The following is a 17825-nucleotide window of genomic DNA, read 5'->3' as shown; positions in this document are numbered from 1 at the left end:
TTCGCAGGTTCGAGCCCCGCATCAGGCTCGGTGCTGACAGCTCAGAGCCTGGAGCCTGCTTCAGATTCTGTGTCTACCTCTCTCTGCCCCTCCCCCACTCACACTATGTCTCTCTCTCTCTCTCTCTCTCTCTCAAAAATAAAATAAACATTAAAAAATAAAAAAATAAAAAAAAGATTTACTAAATCTATCTTACACTTGAAATACCAGGTCAGATGATCAAACACTATCCTCGTCATATTCTAGATGTTCTTCCCTAACTAATAGAATTGCTTCTATCAGAATTCTTCTTAGTAGTGTCCTGTCCACAATTAACCAACCCCTAAACTCTGCTAAACACTTAAAAGCAATTAATGGGAACAAATAAAACGAAGATATAAAAATGAAGAACATTAGCAATCTAAATATAGTGATCTGCTTCATTATTATTTTTCTAGAAAACTTCATTGTATAGAGAAAATAAAGAAAATAATTTTACACCACAACACTTTAGCAAGGAGAACATCTGTAATCCATAAACAACCAATTTTGGTTTTACTTACACTATAATATCACAAATCTCCTAATCTGCAATGAAAATCCATCGCAAGAAAGACTGAATAGAAAAATACGGAAAAAAATTTCTAAAAAGGACGTATTAACTCTCCACAGTAAATGTTTATATTATTACCTGTTTATAAGAAAAATTCAGAATGATATAAATTTAATAAGTAGGAAGAGTTGACTCTTGAAACATGAAAAAAAGAGCCACTTCTTAGAATTAACACACATCCTCATGTAAGAGACAGTAGTCTAAAATACTTGCCTAATTTTTTTATGATGTTGCGTATTATTATTAAATTAGAAATAACTTCCACTGGAGCTTCTGTTAAAAGTTTAGCTTTTCTTCCAAAGGATTCTAAAGAGGAATTACTAAAAATATCAGGGAAAAATTCAAGCAATTTTTTATGCTTTAAATCATATTTTCTAGATAATTTTAAAGTTTATAGACGTTTTTAAAACTTCTATTATAAATAACTTGTGAATTATTATTTACTTGTAATCTGTTATTACTCACCTATGAGAAACTGCTCCCCAAGCGCCATGCTTGTTTGTGAGAATATTGAGGATCTTCTGTTTCAGTTGGTTTGCCGTAACGTGATCTCGATGTTTAGCGGCACTTATAAGATGGTCACACATCTTTTCTTCCTCTCTTCTATCAGCAGCATACTGGGCACACTGAGACTATAAAAACATACAAACAGTGCATAATGTTTAACAATGCATAACTTCTGCTATGGCTAAGTAAGGAATATTATCTAACCTTCAGTTAAAGGGTAATAATTCAATTTTAAAAACTCAGATAATCCAATCTTGTGAAAATTTATTCTAAAGAATATAGTCATTATAATTACTGTTTAAATTGGTAAAAATGTGTCCTATGTGTTTATACATAAAGTATATGGAAGATAATTTGGATGATGTTATATAAAGCAATTAATGACATTTAAGGCTCCCAAAATTCTGAGTCTGTTGCTAATACATTAAAAAGAAAACATTTTAGAATAATGGTTTATTAAAAATGTAATTCTAATTATTATTTTAACCAATATAGTATATACTGCACTTAAAATAAAGAATTACATTCCTGATAGTTATATAGAGATCCAAAACTTGCCATTTAATTAATATTTCCATCTCATAAATGGCAATGCGATGTACAAGGAAAAGCAATGATTTAGGAATTTAGGCTTGCATTTTATTTCACACTTTATGAAAATTGTTTTATTTCATCATCATACTCAGTTTCATATTTGTAAAATAATAAGGTAAGCTTTTCTCTACAATCTTTCCCAATCCTGGTATTTAATGTGTTCAAAGGTTCTCAGGATAACAACTATCTTATTCTTATCTTTCCTAATAATCAGTTGTTCTGTCGGCTACTGTATTCATGCTCACTGGCATTAGCAACAAAGCTAATCAATCCCACTGTGTATCAAAAAGGTTCAATATGATGATGAAGATGAACATCTCTTTAATTATGAGTGTGATTTTTTTTGTATAGTGATTTTTATATCGGGTGGATTCACTGTAAATTTTAACATTACCAAGTATGTAATATGAGTCTTATAACTAGAAGAAAAAAAGTCTCACGTCTAAAAAAAATACATATAATTGGCTCACATTCATCTTTACTATGTAAAAATCTGTTTCAAGGAAGGCATTTGAACATATCCCTTCAGTCTGTCTATTCTATCCACTACTACCACAAGTTATCTCTTTCAGAGAAATAACCCTACAGTAATCTAAGGAGGATTAATTCATTTTCCAATTTATCTTTTTGTACAGGGAATCACCAATTAGTACAATGATCTGCCTCCATAATGAGGTTAATATTTCATTAGCTCATTGGAGAGCAAAATTAAATTTTCATTTTTCTTCCTTAACAATTACAATGGTTAACTAAAAAAAAACTTAACTGTGAGGTACCCATCTCAAATTAAATATACTTTATCTGTTAAATACAAGCTTATATGGGAGAGAGAGAAATTCCCCCAAAAAGGCCTAGTAAAATGCCATGGCTTTTGTGAAATTTTTTATAACTTAAAAGTGGTAAATGGTGAAACACACACACACACACACACATCAATGCATTTAGTAAGACAGCTCTAACCTAAAAAGAACAAACATTTTAGTTAAAAAAACAGTATAATCCATTAAATAACAAGGATAATACTCTCCAATTTGATTTACAGTAGTATTTTATTTTATGTTTACATAATTCTAAAAAACACTGAGTCTTCACATCCACTTCATGGCCTCTTATCACTCTTAGCCATGCATTCTCAATAGGAATGATCTCATCCCCAGGGGGTGAAAAGTGGTATTGCGAGGGGGGTGTGTGTGTGAAAAAATTGTATTCTTTTTATGTGTAAAGCACAGATGTGTATATAGTACATAAACAGATATACAGCATATTAGTAGATACAAAATTTTATGGAGAGGGGGTGATTAGAGTGAAAATGGTCTAAAAGGCTTGCTTAGGGGGCAATAATGAAAAAAAGGCTGAGAAACACTGCCTTCAGCTTAATTTTCACCTTCGTTAAATATGTGTTAAAGCTTGTTACTGATACCTAGCTGCTTGAGAATCTATTTTAAATGTTTTCACATGGCAAATATTGATCTTCTTATATCCCCACAAAGCATCTAGATTTTCTTACTAGAAATATGAATGACTCAAAATTCATCTTGCAGGGAATTCAGTTAATTTTCTAAATCTTATTTACTAACGGAAGTCAATACTTAATTGAATATTCTTATTTTGTTTAAAGTCCTGACATATCTTATATCTAAACATATTTGTCAAAGAACAGATAACTCAGAATTTTCTTGACATCCAGATTACAACAGGACCCCCTGATAAATACCCAATGGTATTTACTGTTGAAAAGATATTAAGCTTCACTTTGATATACACTCAATTGTCCACGTACTTTGATCAAAGTTTAAAATATTTGGTATTTTTTTTTCAAAATAAGGTTGTTGCGATCTCACATGACAAGTGTGTGCTGTCTCATCTGACAAATGAAGCAGAGGTTAAGAGTATGGAAGTGACAACAGCTATTTCTCTGTCTCATGCTTTTCAGCCAGCGAGGTCAGAGATTACTAGACCTAGGGCATCAACGCGCATGACTAAGAGAGCTGGTTTACCGAGATAAAAACCTCATCAGAACTTAAATCTTGGGCTCTGATTTCTAGCCACGCCACACTTGTTCGCATGTGGCATCAGGAAAATAAATGGATGGTTATTTATTATTTTCAAGGCCAATGGCAGTTCAACCTAAGCCAAATACCAAGTCACCTGATTATTTCTGAAACCAAGTTTGTTTTGCAAATTGAATGAAGTAATTGCTGTAATTTAAAACACTGAAATCAGGATACTGAATGGAGGAAATTCAAATAATGGTAAATAATTTGACATGCTAGAAATATAAAAATAATATTTGTATATAAAACCTGTTAGTATGGAATATACAGTATTTCAACATACTTTAGTTTTTTCATATAAAATAGAAATGATACTTAAGTTTTTCTTTAGTCACGGGACTTGTGAGGATTTTTAAATTATATATTTAAATTTATATATTTATATATTATAAAATTACATATTTAATTTAAATTATATATTCCCAGATATACATATAGATCTGCAAGCATATCATATAATAGCAATCCTTCAATTGTCAATAAAATATCAATTATAACAATAAAATATGAACTGCAATGATCTTTGGCCACTCTAAAGGTGGATACATTGATAAATAATAAATTACTGAATACATGGAAAAATTGAGTATTTTTATATAACCACTTGTTAAACCCACACTTAGTAGTGTATAAACTCTGCTAGTTTAAAAATTACTAAGGTAATTGCATTCTAAAATTTTATTTGCCTTTGAGAGTACTTTAGAAAAACTTCAGTCTACTAAAGGGTTAGGCACAAGGTAAGAGGGATCTCTCCATGTTGCAAATGAGATGAAAATTAGTGCTCTGTGTTTGGTATTTACTAAAGCTTTAAAAAAAAAGAACCAAAATTATTTGAATGAAATTTTCCTATAAAAAAAACTTATGTAAGTTACCATCAGAGACAGCTGACTTATAACAGAGAAGCAGAATTTAATCTGCCACCAAAACCTTACCTCAAACTCTGCATGTTTATGTACATCCTCAGCTCTCTGTCTGTTCAAAATAAACTCAGCTTCATTTGCGACACGAACTATATGGTCCTTCATAGCGTGGCATAGTAATCTAAAAAGGAAGATACCTTTGCAATTATTATTCCTAATATCTTTGGTTAATCTAATTTTTAATAATAAAATTTCAGTATTTGAAATATTAATTATGCATAAAATTTAGTTACATTATGAAATTAACATAGTCAAAATTATAATTCAAAGACATTTGAAATATAGAAATGTACCATAAAACTGTTACAACAATGCCTCTGTTCAATAGTGTATCTTGTGAATGAATGATTCAATTAATTCAATAAAATTAGTTAATGCAAAAAAAAAAATCAAGGTTTTTATTAGTATTTTAAATGGTTAAAACAACAGAATGCCCTATCTTTGAAGGAAATGGTTAAAACAATAGACTTCACTATCTTGGAAGTAAACTTTCACACAAAAGCTAGATAATCATATATTAGGAAACCTATGCACTCAACTTTTTAACAAAGTTATTTGAATATTCAAATTGTTTTCAAAAAGTTTAAGACATATAGTGAAAAGCCTCTCACGATATTACCTCTTGACCTGATTTCCAACCTCATCAGGCACTTGCTGTTGACAGTTTCTTGCATATGTTTTCAGAGGCTTTTAAAAATACGTAAGAAAATACAAATGTTCTTTTCCACATCCTTACACCAATATTAGTATATTACACAGTCTTTTCTATACCTGGCTTTTCTCACTTAGCAATATAACTGAAGATCCTTCCTTAAGTGGGAGCGCACAGGGAGCCTCTTCATACTTATTTGATAGCATGGAGCAAGCTTATTTCCAAAGATGGTTGCAACAATATCTCCCATCCCACATACTCTTTTGCAGTGTGATACTGTTATTGCTCCGTCGAAAAGAGCAATGTTGGGGCATCTGGGTGGCTCAGTTGGTTAAGCACTCAACTCTTGATTTCAGCTCAGGTCATGACCTCATGGTTTCAGTTCATGAGATCCAGCCTGGCATCAGGCTCTGCGCTAACAGCATGGAGCCTGCTTGGGATTTTCAACTTCCCTCTCTCTCTCAAAGTAAATAAACATTTAAAAATAATTCTTTAAAAATGAAGAGTTTCTGCTCCCCTAGATGTGCCTGGTGACTTCCTGTGACCAACAGAATATAGCAGAAATGAAGTGTTGTAACTTCTGAGCCTAGGGTATAAGATGCCTTGAAGCTTTTGCCTTTCTTTCTTGGAAACCTGTCTTGTAGAATCTGCTGCAATGCTGAGTGAAGCTCATATTATGTGGAGAGCCTCAAGGAAGAGAAGAGAGGACATTAGGCTCCCAGGCCTAGTTGAACTCCCAGCCCAGAGCCAGCCTCCCAAGTGATTACAGTACCAGACAGCTCCACAGAGTGGTGCAAAGGAACAGCTCAGCTAAGCCCAGTCAATGAGAACAATGAGAGATTAAAAAATGGTTGTTTGTTTAAGCCACATGACGATCATGATGATGATGATGACGAAGGAAGAGAAGAAGGAGGAGAAGGAGGAGAAGACGAGGAGGAGGAAGAAGATATTGATCATAACAGCTGTCACCAAACCACTTATTGAGAGCTAGGTAATAAAATAGGTAATTTACACATAATACTCAATTCTCACAAGAAACCTTGGAGATACATATTATTTTCATTTTTAAACATAAGAAACCAAGGCTCAGAAAAATTAAGTTCTTTGCTTCAGATCATAATTAAAAAAAATAATTCTAATTTTATATTTGCATTGCATCTTCATTAACCAACAATATTTTTTGAAGTAAAACCTCTGTGTTTACTGGTGCTCTCCTCCATTGTGGGCATTCTAACATTAATTCTTTTCATTTTTCCAATTTTGAACAGTGATTAGGTCTTTTTACATTCTTTTCTTTTGCAGTAAGCAATTACTGTGTTAAAAATAATCATAGGATATTTGAAGTTAACTCAAGTCTTTCCGGTTTTTCTTAAAGGGCAAACTTACAAATTAATGTCTGTTCTTTTACCATTGTCCTTTTAAAATTTAGTTCTAATGGGGTGCCTGGGTGGCTCATTTGGTTGAACGTCTGACTTTGGCTCAGGTCACGATCTTGCAGTTTGTGGGTTTAAGCCTCGCATCGTGATCTGTGCTGATGGCTTGGAGCCTGCTTCAGATTCTGTGTCTCCCTCTCTCTTTGCCCCTCCCCCGCTCGTGCGGCAACTCTCTCTCTCTCAAATAAATAAACATTAAAAATTGTTTCTAAATTCAGTTCTAACACTCACATTCATTCATTGGTCCAGTTTTTCTCTACCTAGTTTTTAAAAAAATGTTTATTTAGAGTAAATCCTTGGATTGCGAGTAACTTGTTCTACAAGTGTTCCGCAAGATGAGCAAACATTTCTAATAAATTTTAACTTGATAAATGAGTGATGTCTTGCAATACAAGTAGTAGGTGATGCCAACTGTCACATGATCATAACTGAACCAATGGTTCTTCTCTACCTCTCTCTCTCCCTCTCTCACTGAGGGATTGTGGGTAATCATGTCCCGTGCTCAGATGCTCGGTCTCAGGCCATGGTGTTTGGCAGAAATCAGTGATTATTCAGAATGTTGGAAGGTGCCCGCAATCGGCACTAGTGTAGTTTTTGTCACTTCAAAACATCTAGGGACAGATCTTGCTGCTCCATATAAGAGTAAGCTTAGAATGCTTTGCTTCATTCCAGGTCAGGCTGCCTGCAGATATAGACGCTTTCCTCTGTTGCCTTATTGCCAGTTACATTAAATACAGTATATCACAAGAGTTTATTAAAACTGTACTGTGGTAAACATCTGTGTGAGTGTATACAATGGCCCTATGCAGAAAAAGATTCCATTGAGCCAACGGACAGCAGTGATTCCATCAGTGATAGCGAAAGTCGCCCTACACAATAACCCTCCTCTCTCTTTCTCACACCAGTCACAAAGATTTTCAAAGGTAGGGGCGAGTTAATGTTTTATTTTTTCTTTATATTTTGTATTTTCTTTATTATTTTATATTATATTACAGTATTGTAATCATTTCTATATGAATATTTTTGGGTTGTGGAATGAATCATCTGAGTTCCCATTATTTCTTATGGGGAAATTTACTTTGATATATGAGTGCTTTGGATTACACGCCTGTTTCCAGAATGAATTATGCTTGCAAACCAAGATTTTACTGTATTTATTTTTGAGAGCAAGAGCTTGTGCTGTGGGGGAGGGTCAGAGAGAGGTAGGGACAGAGAATCCCACGCAGCTCTGCACTGTCCGTGCAGAGCCCTATGTGGAGCTTGAACTCATGAACCTCGAGATCTTGACCCAAACAGGATGTTTAACTTACTGAGATGCTCAGGTGCCCCTTTCACTTAGATTTTTAACAACAGTGCTATTCTCAAGATTGCCATTCTTTACTTGCACTGCTCATTAATGAAATGAATTATCATTTTTTTCTTGCTCAATTGTCAAGTTCAATCAGAACGGGGCAGACTGAACCTCACTTAATTTTGTATAAACTAAATAGCAAGTTTGTTGTTTTTTCCTTGTTAATTCTCATATACAGTAGTTTTCATTCTCATACACTTAGTGACCTTTTTTTAAATCTCACTTCTAGTCTTAATGAGTGGGAATTCATCAGACCTATCTTGGGTAAGTGCTTCCTTTAATTCCTGGTGATATCAAGGAGGAGTCACTAGAACCGTATTAGCCTCTCATGGGTCTTGGCTTATCCAGAATGTTCCAGGCTAGATTCTCTACTTAATTTCTTGTCATAGGCTTAAAATACCAACTGCTTTAGGCATGTGCTCCCAGAGCATTCCTGCTCTTTGAGACAACAGTTTATAGGGAGGAGGAGCAGAACTGGAGAACTCCTAAAACACTTGTAAGACCCATGTTGCTTCAAAGCGTGCACCCTATGTAGGATGTGAGTATTCTTTGCAGAACATAACCTCAGATCACTAAGTAACCCATAGTTCCTCTTCTTGTATAAAATTATTATTTCACAATATTGTTCCTGAATATGAACTGTCTATGTGGTTTCTCCACACATGTCCCCCTCAAAAATAAAATTTCAAGGAAAGAAATGAACTCTATTGAACACCTTACACAGGCTTGGTTCTTTTCATATACTATTTTGGGTAATCCCCAAACAACCATGAGTTGGATATATTATTAGTCCCATTTTATAGTTGAAAGCACCAAAATAAATAATTAATTAAATAAGTTAAGCAATTTGTTTAAGTCCAGGGAACTTCCAGCAACAGAACCAATGTACAACCCAAATCTGTCTGGGTTTGTTATGTGAGGCTGACTCCTGAAATGAAAGATTTTAAGAAAATTAAGTAACTCTTTCTTCACATCTGATACACATATTCCCTTAGGATATTATGGTATAATCTTGGGTATTAATCAACTTATTATTTATATATTTCTTAGACAACATTAATGTAGACTTTTGGGGAGTTTTAATTCCTATGCTCCTTTTTATAGATTAAGAACAATTACACCACAAGTTTTACATAGTGTGGAAAAAGTTAAGCATTCTGAACAAGGGAACAAAGTCTTAAGTTGCTTAACATTGAAATTTGACTATATTTAGCAGGTAGGCCAAAAATATCAACATTGTGTCAAACACAAAATATTGGATCTTAGGAGCTAGATCAACATCACAACAGGAAATAATCTTAAACGCCCCTATTCACTTTCCAATCCATTGAAATGTGGTTTTAAGATCATCCCACAGTAAACTAGTCACCAAGTCTTGTCGATTTTACCTCAATATATTTTAAACTGTTTTACTCATACACTAACATTGCTTTAATTTAAGCCATTACTTAAGTTCACATAAATCATTATCATTTGGATTACAATGGCTCCCTCATTTTTCTGCCCCCCCATCTTCCATCTATCTAATACATTTTCCATTTGTCCATCAGTGCTATCTATTCTTAAATTTTTTCAATGCCTACTTATAATAGACAAGATAATAGTCAAGCTTACTATATATAGATGACTGTATACTTTTCTAATCTTGTCTACTGCCTCTTTAACATACTTATTCTATGGTCTAAAAAAAAATCTTTATAGTATCTTTTAATGATAGTTCAGGACCTTTGTAAGTGCCATCTCTTCCTGTAAACCCTACCAACCCTTGCGCCCAATAAAGCTAAGAGGCCTCCCAATTTCTCGATGCTGTCATTATAATATTAATCACATTGTTTTGTTTCTTTTTCTTTCTTTTCTTTTTAACAAGACTGGGATGTTCATAAAATGAGGTACAGTGCTTATTCATCTCTAGCCAACATGCATTGACAAGGTACCTGTTATGAAATATAGATTCACCAGTAACATATGGCTAGATGAATAAATGACTGAATGAATACATGAATATGTTATATGAGAAGGAGGGGCAAAGAAGAAATAGAATTTTAATGTAGAGTTTTAATTTAATTTAAGGTAGTTTCTTAATACCAGGAAATTCTATGGTACCTTTAGCACAATGTAAATAAAATGAGGTAAATAAAAAATATTGGATAATTTAGGAGTATCTGTTACAGGATATTTTCTTTCTCAAGTATCTATACAAAACAGGAAGTGAATGAAGTGGTCTTCATCTTCTAATGTGAGTCTACTTTCCAAAAGAAACAGAACAAAACGTAATTTGTTCAATCCTATTTATTCCTATTCTAAAGCAGATAGAGTTGTCATGGATACAGGAAAGAAGTCAGGAGACAAAAGAAAGTATTCTATTCCAAATGGAATAGATATCAGAAGAGCAAGTTCTGATATTCTAGGAAGAATCCAATTTTAGGCCGTTTGTTATAATTCAATTATTTGTCTTTGACTTGAGATGAACAGATCCTGAATTTTAAATATAATCTCTATAATTAAAAAAAATCAATGTTTATTTATTTTTGAGAGAGAGACAGAGTCTGAGTGGGGGAGGGGCAGATAGAGAGGAAGACACAGAATCTGAAGGAGGCTCCAGGCTCTGAACTGTCAGTACAGAGCCTGACGCGGGGCTCGAATTCACAAACCAAACTGCAAGACCATGACCTGAAGTTGGATGCTTAACCAATTGAGCCACCCAGGTGCCCCAATATAATCTCTGTAATTTGATGAAAGAAAACAAGTCAACAGAAAAGGCAATATGAGAGGTCAGAAAAAATTAGTCTTCCATCATCTATAGGTGAAGAGGGGAAAAGCAGTTAATATTAAGGTTCCGCCTTTTGTCAGCATTATGAATTTGCGCAAAGAATTTTCCTTGTGTCTGTGTTTCAGTTTCCTGATTAGAAAATGAGGGTGTACTCTTTCAGATATTCTATAAACTGTGGGAAAGAACGCAGGCTCAAACTGTAAGATCAGATTTTTATTTAGCCAAGAAGACAGACTGATTGAAAGTGGAGTGGCCACACAGCATAGGAGCAGAATTCCCTTTGGTGCCAAAATCTTAAGAGAAAGGCATGGAGATTCTGGTGACACTGCAAGGTGGAGTCTGACTGGGTCAGAGAAGTTCAACTGCTTCCTGTGCTATAGTCTTTGAATAGACTATTTAAAAAAATTATAATCTGATTTTTAAATCTAAAATTAATGTTGTTGTTTTCTTTTTTTTTTTTTTTTTTTTTTGAAAATGTTTACAAGCTTTGGCCTCTACTGATTCTTAATTTAGTGCCAACAGTCTTCACTTAATGAAAATAGTAGAATAAATACCATGTTGTTCCTGAGAAGTATATCTCTGACTCCAACTCTCCTGCATTAGCCAAAAGTACATTTCCTTTAAGGAGGGAAAATTTGTTAGGAGCATAAGTAAAAGAATATTTGTAAAATGTTTGACATATATTATCCCCTACCTCTACCCCTGCCAAAGAGTACTGCACTTTTCTAAAAGGCACACGTTGATATACTGGTTATTTTATGTTCATTAGAAGGAAAAACAATGGCACATCTTGACATTTGTCTATGAACCCCCACACCAGGCTGTGGTGGGACTTTCAAAGAGATTCTGCATATTTGAATCTAGATTTGGAATTTGGAATATTAGTAGGAGTTGTACTACTCAATCAAACTTTTTTAAATTCTTTTTAAGCAAGACCCAATTTACTCAATTATATACTGATATAATACAAAGATTAGAAAGCTGGGGTACAGTGGGGGGGGGTCTCTGGAGTGGGCTATCCTGAGCCTTTCTACTGCAACGAAAGAAGGAAAGGTGGAAAACAGACACTTAGAGACTTAAAAATCTCTGTCTTTATGTTGCTGTTAGGAAAAAAAAATTACATACAATACCAAGTTATTCTCTTAAAACACTAAATCTTTCCCAGAGGATAAAATCTACTAATTATTCATGACTTTGGATCAAATTAATATATGAAAACCTATTATATAAAAATATAATCAGACCTACACTTGTGTCAGATTCACTGGAGGACTGGGGTTTGCTTGGGGAGAACTAGAGAGAAGGAAGATAAAGCCTAATGGATAATTTTGGAGTTTGAGATTGATATCGAAGGACTTGATATGAAGAGAGAGAGGCATTAAAGATACAAAGTGGGGTGAGGAGACGGAATTCACCTTGGTTGAAAACCTACCTCTGCCCCCACCCTCCATCTAATTAACTGTTACGAAAAAGCTTTGGGAATTAAGTAATTGTGTTGGATGAAAACAAGGATCCACAGATAAGCATTTATTTTCTTATCACCTATTTGCAACTTCATATGTCTATAACTTCAAATACATAAAAGTGGAATTTTTTCGGAGAAAAATATATTATGATCTACCATGAACCTAAACAGTTATTATACTTCTTAGTACAGGATAGAAAAAAAATGACTTAGCTCATGACCATATTTATGTTTCCAGTTATGGGTAAAGATGGTGATAATTTTACATGGCTCGTAAGATGAATGAATGAAGTGTAACAGTTCTCAAATTTTGGTGTATACTGAAGATCTGATCACTTGCAGAACATATTAAAAAGGGTGGGATAACTCCCATGGAGAGATTCTGATTGCACGGGTCTGACTGAGGTGAGACCCTAGCATCTGTATGTTTAATAAACATCCCTGTGATACTAATGCACATTGACATAGGAGGACCACTGAGTTCATGCAGTGTCCTGAGTTCATGCAGATGGCAAAGTCTGGATTTCATTTCTCAGCAAGCTTCATTTCTCTTTTTTTTATGTGGGGAGCATGGCCCTGCTTAGTTAGTTTCATTTAGTTGTACAGTCCCAAAGTCTATCCTGAATTAACCAGCTCAGAAACAATATTATTAGAAAGATTACAAAGAGTATACACTAATTCAGCATTGTTGGTCACTTCTTAAGAGGAGTCTCCAGGTATTCTAATACTAGTTTCGTCACTAGATTAAGGAAGTCAACTTATATGGTACACATACAAAGAGAGTAACTTTCCATTTGTTCACAGGCCACAAAGGTCAATTTTTATCAAATCTCCTACTTTTCTTCTTTCCAGTCTCTTCAGTGACTAATTGCTTAGCTATTTACTCTTCTATGCAAAACCAGCTAATACCACTATGAAGGATTTGTATACTTTACTCACCCTATAGTTTAATATGGATTTAGAAAACATTGCTATCAGGGCAGAACATGTCGAAGTTGTTTTAAGACACATAAACTAGGAAATCAGCTTAGAATCGTGACTTTTAAACTGTGTCTCAAAGTAAACTATGAGAAATACACTTCATATCATAACCCTATACACCCATGCAGCAAACACTTCAGCAAGCAAGATTTACCTATACCCAATTATTTTTTCTATTATTTACTATTTCCTATTTTTGAAAATGCCAACAGCAACCCATTACTTTCATATACTGTTAAGGGCCAAGAAAATAGTTTCAAAAATACTGATCAGAAGACTCCCTCCTTTTAGGGTTAACCCTGGGCCAAATAGTCAAGCTCCTAGCTTAAATTTGTGATTGCAAGTAAAGGGCTCAAAGTTATAATGTCCAGGAGAAGGACAGCCAATGCTAATGGGAATACAAGGCTGAAAAGCAATGGAACAGGACTTGGTGAAGTGAGAAAAACCAGCTCAAGATCAGAGATGTAGTAGTGACTAAAAGAAAAGAAGGCTTGCTTCAAGCCATTTTATTCTACTTAACTTCTAGTAACAGGAGTAGAGAAACATGGATTGATGGTGTATAAAGACAACTTGGGGGAAAAATCTGGAAGCAAATGAGGCATAACAGCACCAGTGGCCACAGTGATGCCAGGAAAAAATGTGTACTCCAGGAGAGTCTCTGGTTAATTTACCAAGTTCTGTGTGCCCTCAGTGATATGGTTCCTTTACCAAGGGAAAACGGTTGCAAAAGTGTCCCAAATACTATGATTACAAGTCCCAATAAAAGCTTTACCCTTGGCTAAAAATACAACTTCTTATTGTTGAGTCTACCAGTATGAATTCTAAGAACTAGAGAATGATGCAATCTAAAATATATTTCTTTTGGAAAAGAAGGGAGAGAACAAGTAACATTTGGCTTTTATCTTTGCTGTTTCCACTGGTTAGTGACACAATATACTAGGAAGCCTCTGACTAGGTCATGATTACCACCCTATCCTTCCACTTGTGTGTGTATTAGTGTTCTGTGTAAAATGTGATTTAGTCAATGAGGGAGTAGTGACACTATCATATTGAGAACACACAGAAACCCATCAGTGCTCTGGATGGGATGTGTAAGGTACTCTAGTGTCCTCAACCTCCTCTGTCCATAGTCTTCAAAATCCAGCTCAAATGTCACTTAAATAAATAATAATAATAAATTTTAAGAAATTCAAGAAATATAAATTTCTTGAGTCCCTATTATGTGTCAGGAACACTGAGTACTGATTACATACCAGGCTAAGTGCATTATAGGTATCATTTCATTTGATTCCTACCTCATTTGATATCTTTTTTTTTTTTAATTTTTTTTTTAATGTTTATTTATTTTTGAGACAGAGAGAGACAGAGCATGAATGGGGGAGGGGCAGAGAGAGAGGGAGACACAGAATCGGAAGCAGGCTCCAAGCCATCAGTCCAGAGCCTGACACGGGGCTCGAACTCACGAACCTCGAACTCACGAACCGTGAGATCGTGACCCGAGCTGAAGTCGGACGCTCAACCGACTGAGCCACCCAGGCGCCCCACCTCATTTGATATCTTATTAGACAAGCATAATTAGCCCCATTACACTGATGAAGAAACTAAGGCTTAGAGAGATTAAGTATCTTGCTCAAAGCCACACAAACAGGCAAATTGTGTTTGACTTGTTTGGGAAATAATCAGCTTAGTATGGCTTCTCCCAGGGCATTCCAGAGAGTGGGATGCAGAGCTAGGCATTCATTCACTTAACAATAATTTACTGGGAGCCTTCTTCCTGGTAGTAAAGGACAATGAAATATGAGGTGACATAGGGGTGCTTTAGGAGTGAATGGAGTGTGCTTGAGTCAGTGTGGGAAGGCAAGGGAGGCCAGATAAGTAAAAGCCTCTCAGGTCATGTTACAGAACTTTATAAGCAATGAAGCACTACTGTAGTTTTTTTTTTTTTTTTTTTAAGTGAGGTTTATTGAGGTATAATTTACACATAATAAAGTTAATTCTTGTTAAATGCAATTTCATGAGTTTTGACAAATGCATATTTTAGGTAGCCACTGCTACAACCACAACATTTCCATCACCCAAAATGTTCCCTTGTGCTTTTCTCCTGCCATCCATAGCAAGGATCGAACTATTTTCTGTCCCTCTAATTCTGTTTTTTCCATAATGCCCATAAATGCAACCACATAGCATATTTTTTCTGTCTGGCTTCTTTAGCTTCACAAAATACTTTAAAAAATGTTTATTTATTAATTGAGAGAGAGAGAGAGAGACAGAAAGGGAATCCTGAGCAGGCTCCACGCTGTTGGCGCAGAGCCCCATGTGGTGCTCGATCCCAGGAACGTGTGAGATCATGATGTGACCCCAAATCAAGAACCAGACGTTTAAACAACTGAGTCACGCAGTTGCCTCTGGGTTCACAAAATACTTTTAAGTTCCATGTATGTGGCGCATATCTGTGGCTTATACCTTTTATTGTTGAGTAGTATTCCCTATAACATTACATAGTAGCTTATCCATTTATCTAGTGATAGACGTTTGGGTTATTTTCATCTTGGGCTATTATAAATAGAGCTGCTATGAACATTCACATACAGGTCTTAATTTGGACCAATATTTTCATTTCTCTCAAGAAAATATCTAAGTTTGGAATTATTGGGTCAAATGGTTAAGTGGATGTTTAACCTTGTAAGATACTGACAAACTGTTTTTCAAGTGGATGTGCCATTTTGCACTCCCACCAGCAAGGTACAAGGTTCCAGGGGCTCCACATTCTCACCAAGGCTTAGTATTGACAACCTACTGAATTATATCGATTACAGTATGTGCATAATGCTATCTCACTGTATTTAAAATTGAATTTCCCAAATGAATAATGATGTGGAGTATCTTTTCACGTGCTGATTGGCCATCTGTATGTCTTCTTTGTTACTGTGTCTGTTCAAATCATTTGTCTGACTTGTATTGGGTAGTTTGTCTTTTTATTATTGAGCTGTAAGATCTTCTTTCCTCCATTCCATTGCTCTATCTCTCTATCTTTACACCAGTCATCCAACTCTGTTCATTTTTCATTTGTGTTGGCTACTGTTAGTCCTTTGTATTTTCACCGAAATTTAAAAACTATCTTGTTAATAGCCTGCTGGAATTCTGATTAGGTTTGAGTCTATAGACCAGTTTGGGGAGAACTAAGATCTTAACCATGTTAGGCCCTCTGATTCATGAATGCATATTTCTGCATTTATTTATTTTTAATTTTTTTACAGAAATATTTTGTAGTTTTTATCACACAGGTCTTTCACAAATTTTATTAAGTACAACCATAAGTAGTTCATGTTTTTGATAATATTATAATGGTTTTGCTTTATTTAAGCTTCCAATATTTCACATATATTATAACTAAATGTTATTGTAATAGATTTTTGGTTTTTTATGCATGCTGCATGTATTTATAATCCTTTTTTTATAATTGATTTTTGAATACTGACCTCATATCATGTGACTTTGCTAATTTCACTTATGACACTATCTTTTTTCAAACATCTTAGAATGTTCTACTCGCCTAATTGAACTGGCTAAGACCTCCAGCCCAATATTGAATAGAAATAGTGAGTGAGAACATCCTTGCAGTGTTTTTGATCTAGAGGGAAAGCATTTAGTCTTTCACCATTACGTAGGATGTTAGCTGTATATTTTCTATAGATAGCACTATTACATTGAAGGAGTTTGATTTCTAGTTTACTGAGAATTTTATTATGAACATATGTTGAATTTTTCAAATGTTTTTCTTATGAATATTAAAATATCCATACATATGTTTTCTTTTTTAATCTGCTGACATTGTATAATTCATTCATAGATATTTTTGAATATTAAATCAACTCTGCATGTTTGGAATATATACCTCTTGCTTATGATACATCTTTTTCATGTATTCCTGGATTTGATTTGCCAACTTTTATTAAAGGTAATATTAATATTGTACCTATGCTTATGGTGGATATTGATCTATAATTTTATTACTTGTAATTGTTATTGTTATCAGGGTGATGAAATCTCATAAAATGAAGTGTAAAGCATTACCTACTCTTCTATTTTGGGAAGACTTTGAAATTAATTTTATCATTTTTTTTCCTTAAATGTTTGGTAGAAATATTAAACAATTTTAACATCAATCTATTCTTAAGTAAGTTAAGTCTTATTTTTCTTACATTGTGGTAGGAATGAAAAAAATCTAGACCTTGAATAATGGACTGTTTTCAAGTCTGATTCATAAATGGGAGTAGTGCTTTTTTAAAAAAAATATGTAAACATTTATATATGCAAATATAAACAAATGACTTTTTCTTATTACTCTTCTATCTCAGACTGTGACTCTTTAAGATAGTCATATTATAAAGGAAGTATCCTGGTTTTTCAAACGTTGGTCTCTACAATAGTAACTAACATGAAAAATAATCAGCCTATATACTTAATGCTTCTATTTCCCTAGCACCTTAGGAAGAGCTTCTAGAC

General features: G+C 34.3%; 1 protein-coding gene across 1 annotated transcript in view; it reads right to left on the bottom strand.

The window, feature by feature from the left end:
• The window catches only part of NBEA (neurobeachin), a 694460-nt gene that overhangs the window by 314620 nt on the left and 362015 nt on the right, over window positions 1–17825 (bottom strand). Inside the window, 2 exon segments of the mRNA XM_030309029.1 lie at window positions 1058–1224; window positions 4680–4788. Coding sequence (XP_030164889.1) covers window positions 1058–1224; window positions 4680–4788 — 276 coding nt within the window.

Source organism: Lynx canadensis, chromosome A1 (genome assembly GCF_007474595.2).
Source record: "Lynx canadensis isolate LIC74 chromosome A1, mLynCan4.pri.v2, whole genome shotgun sequence".
Classification (NCBI taxonomy): Eukaryota; Metazoa; Chordata; class Mammalia; order Carnivora; family Felidae; genus Lynx; species Lynx canadensis.
This window is presented reverse-complemented; position numbering and strand designations above follow the sequence as displayed.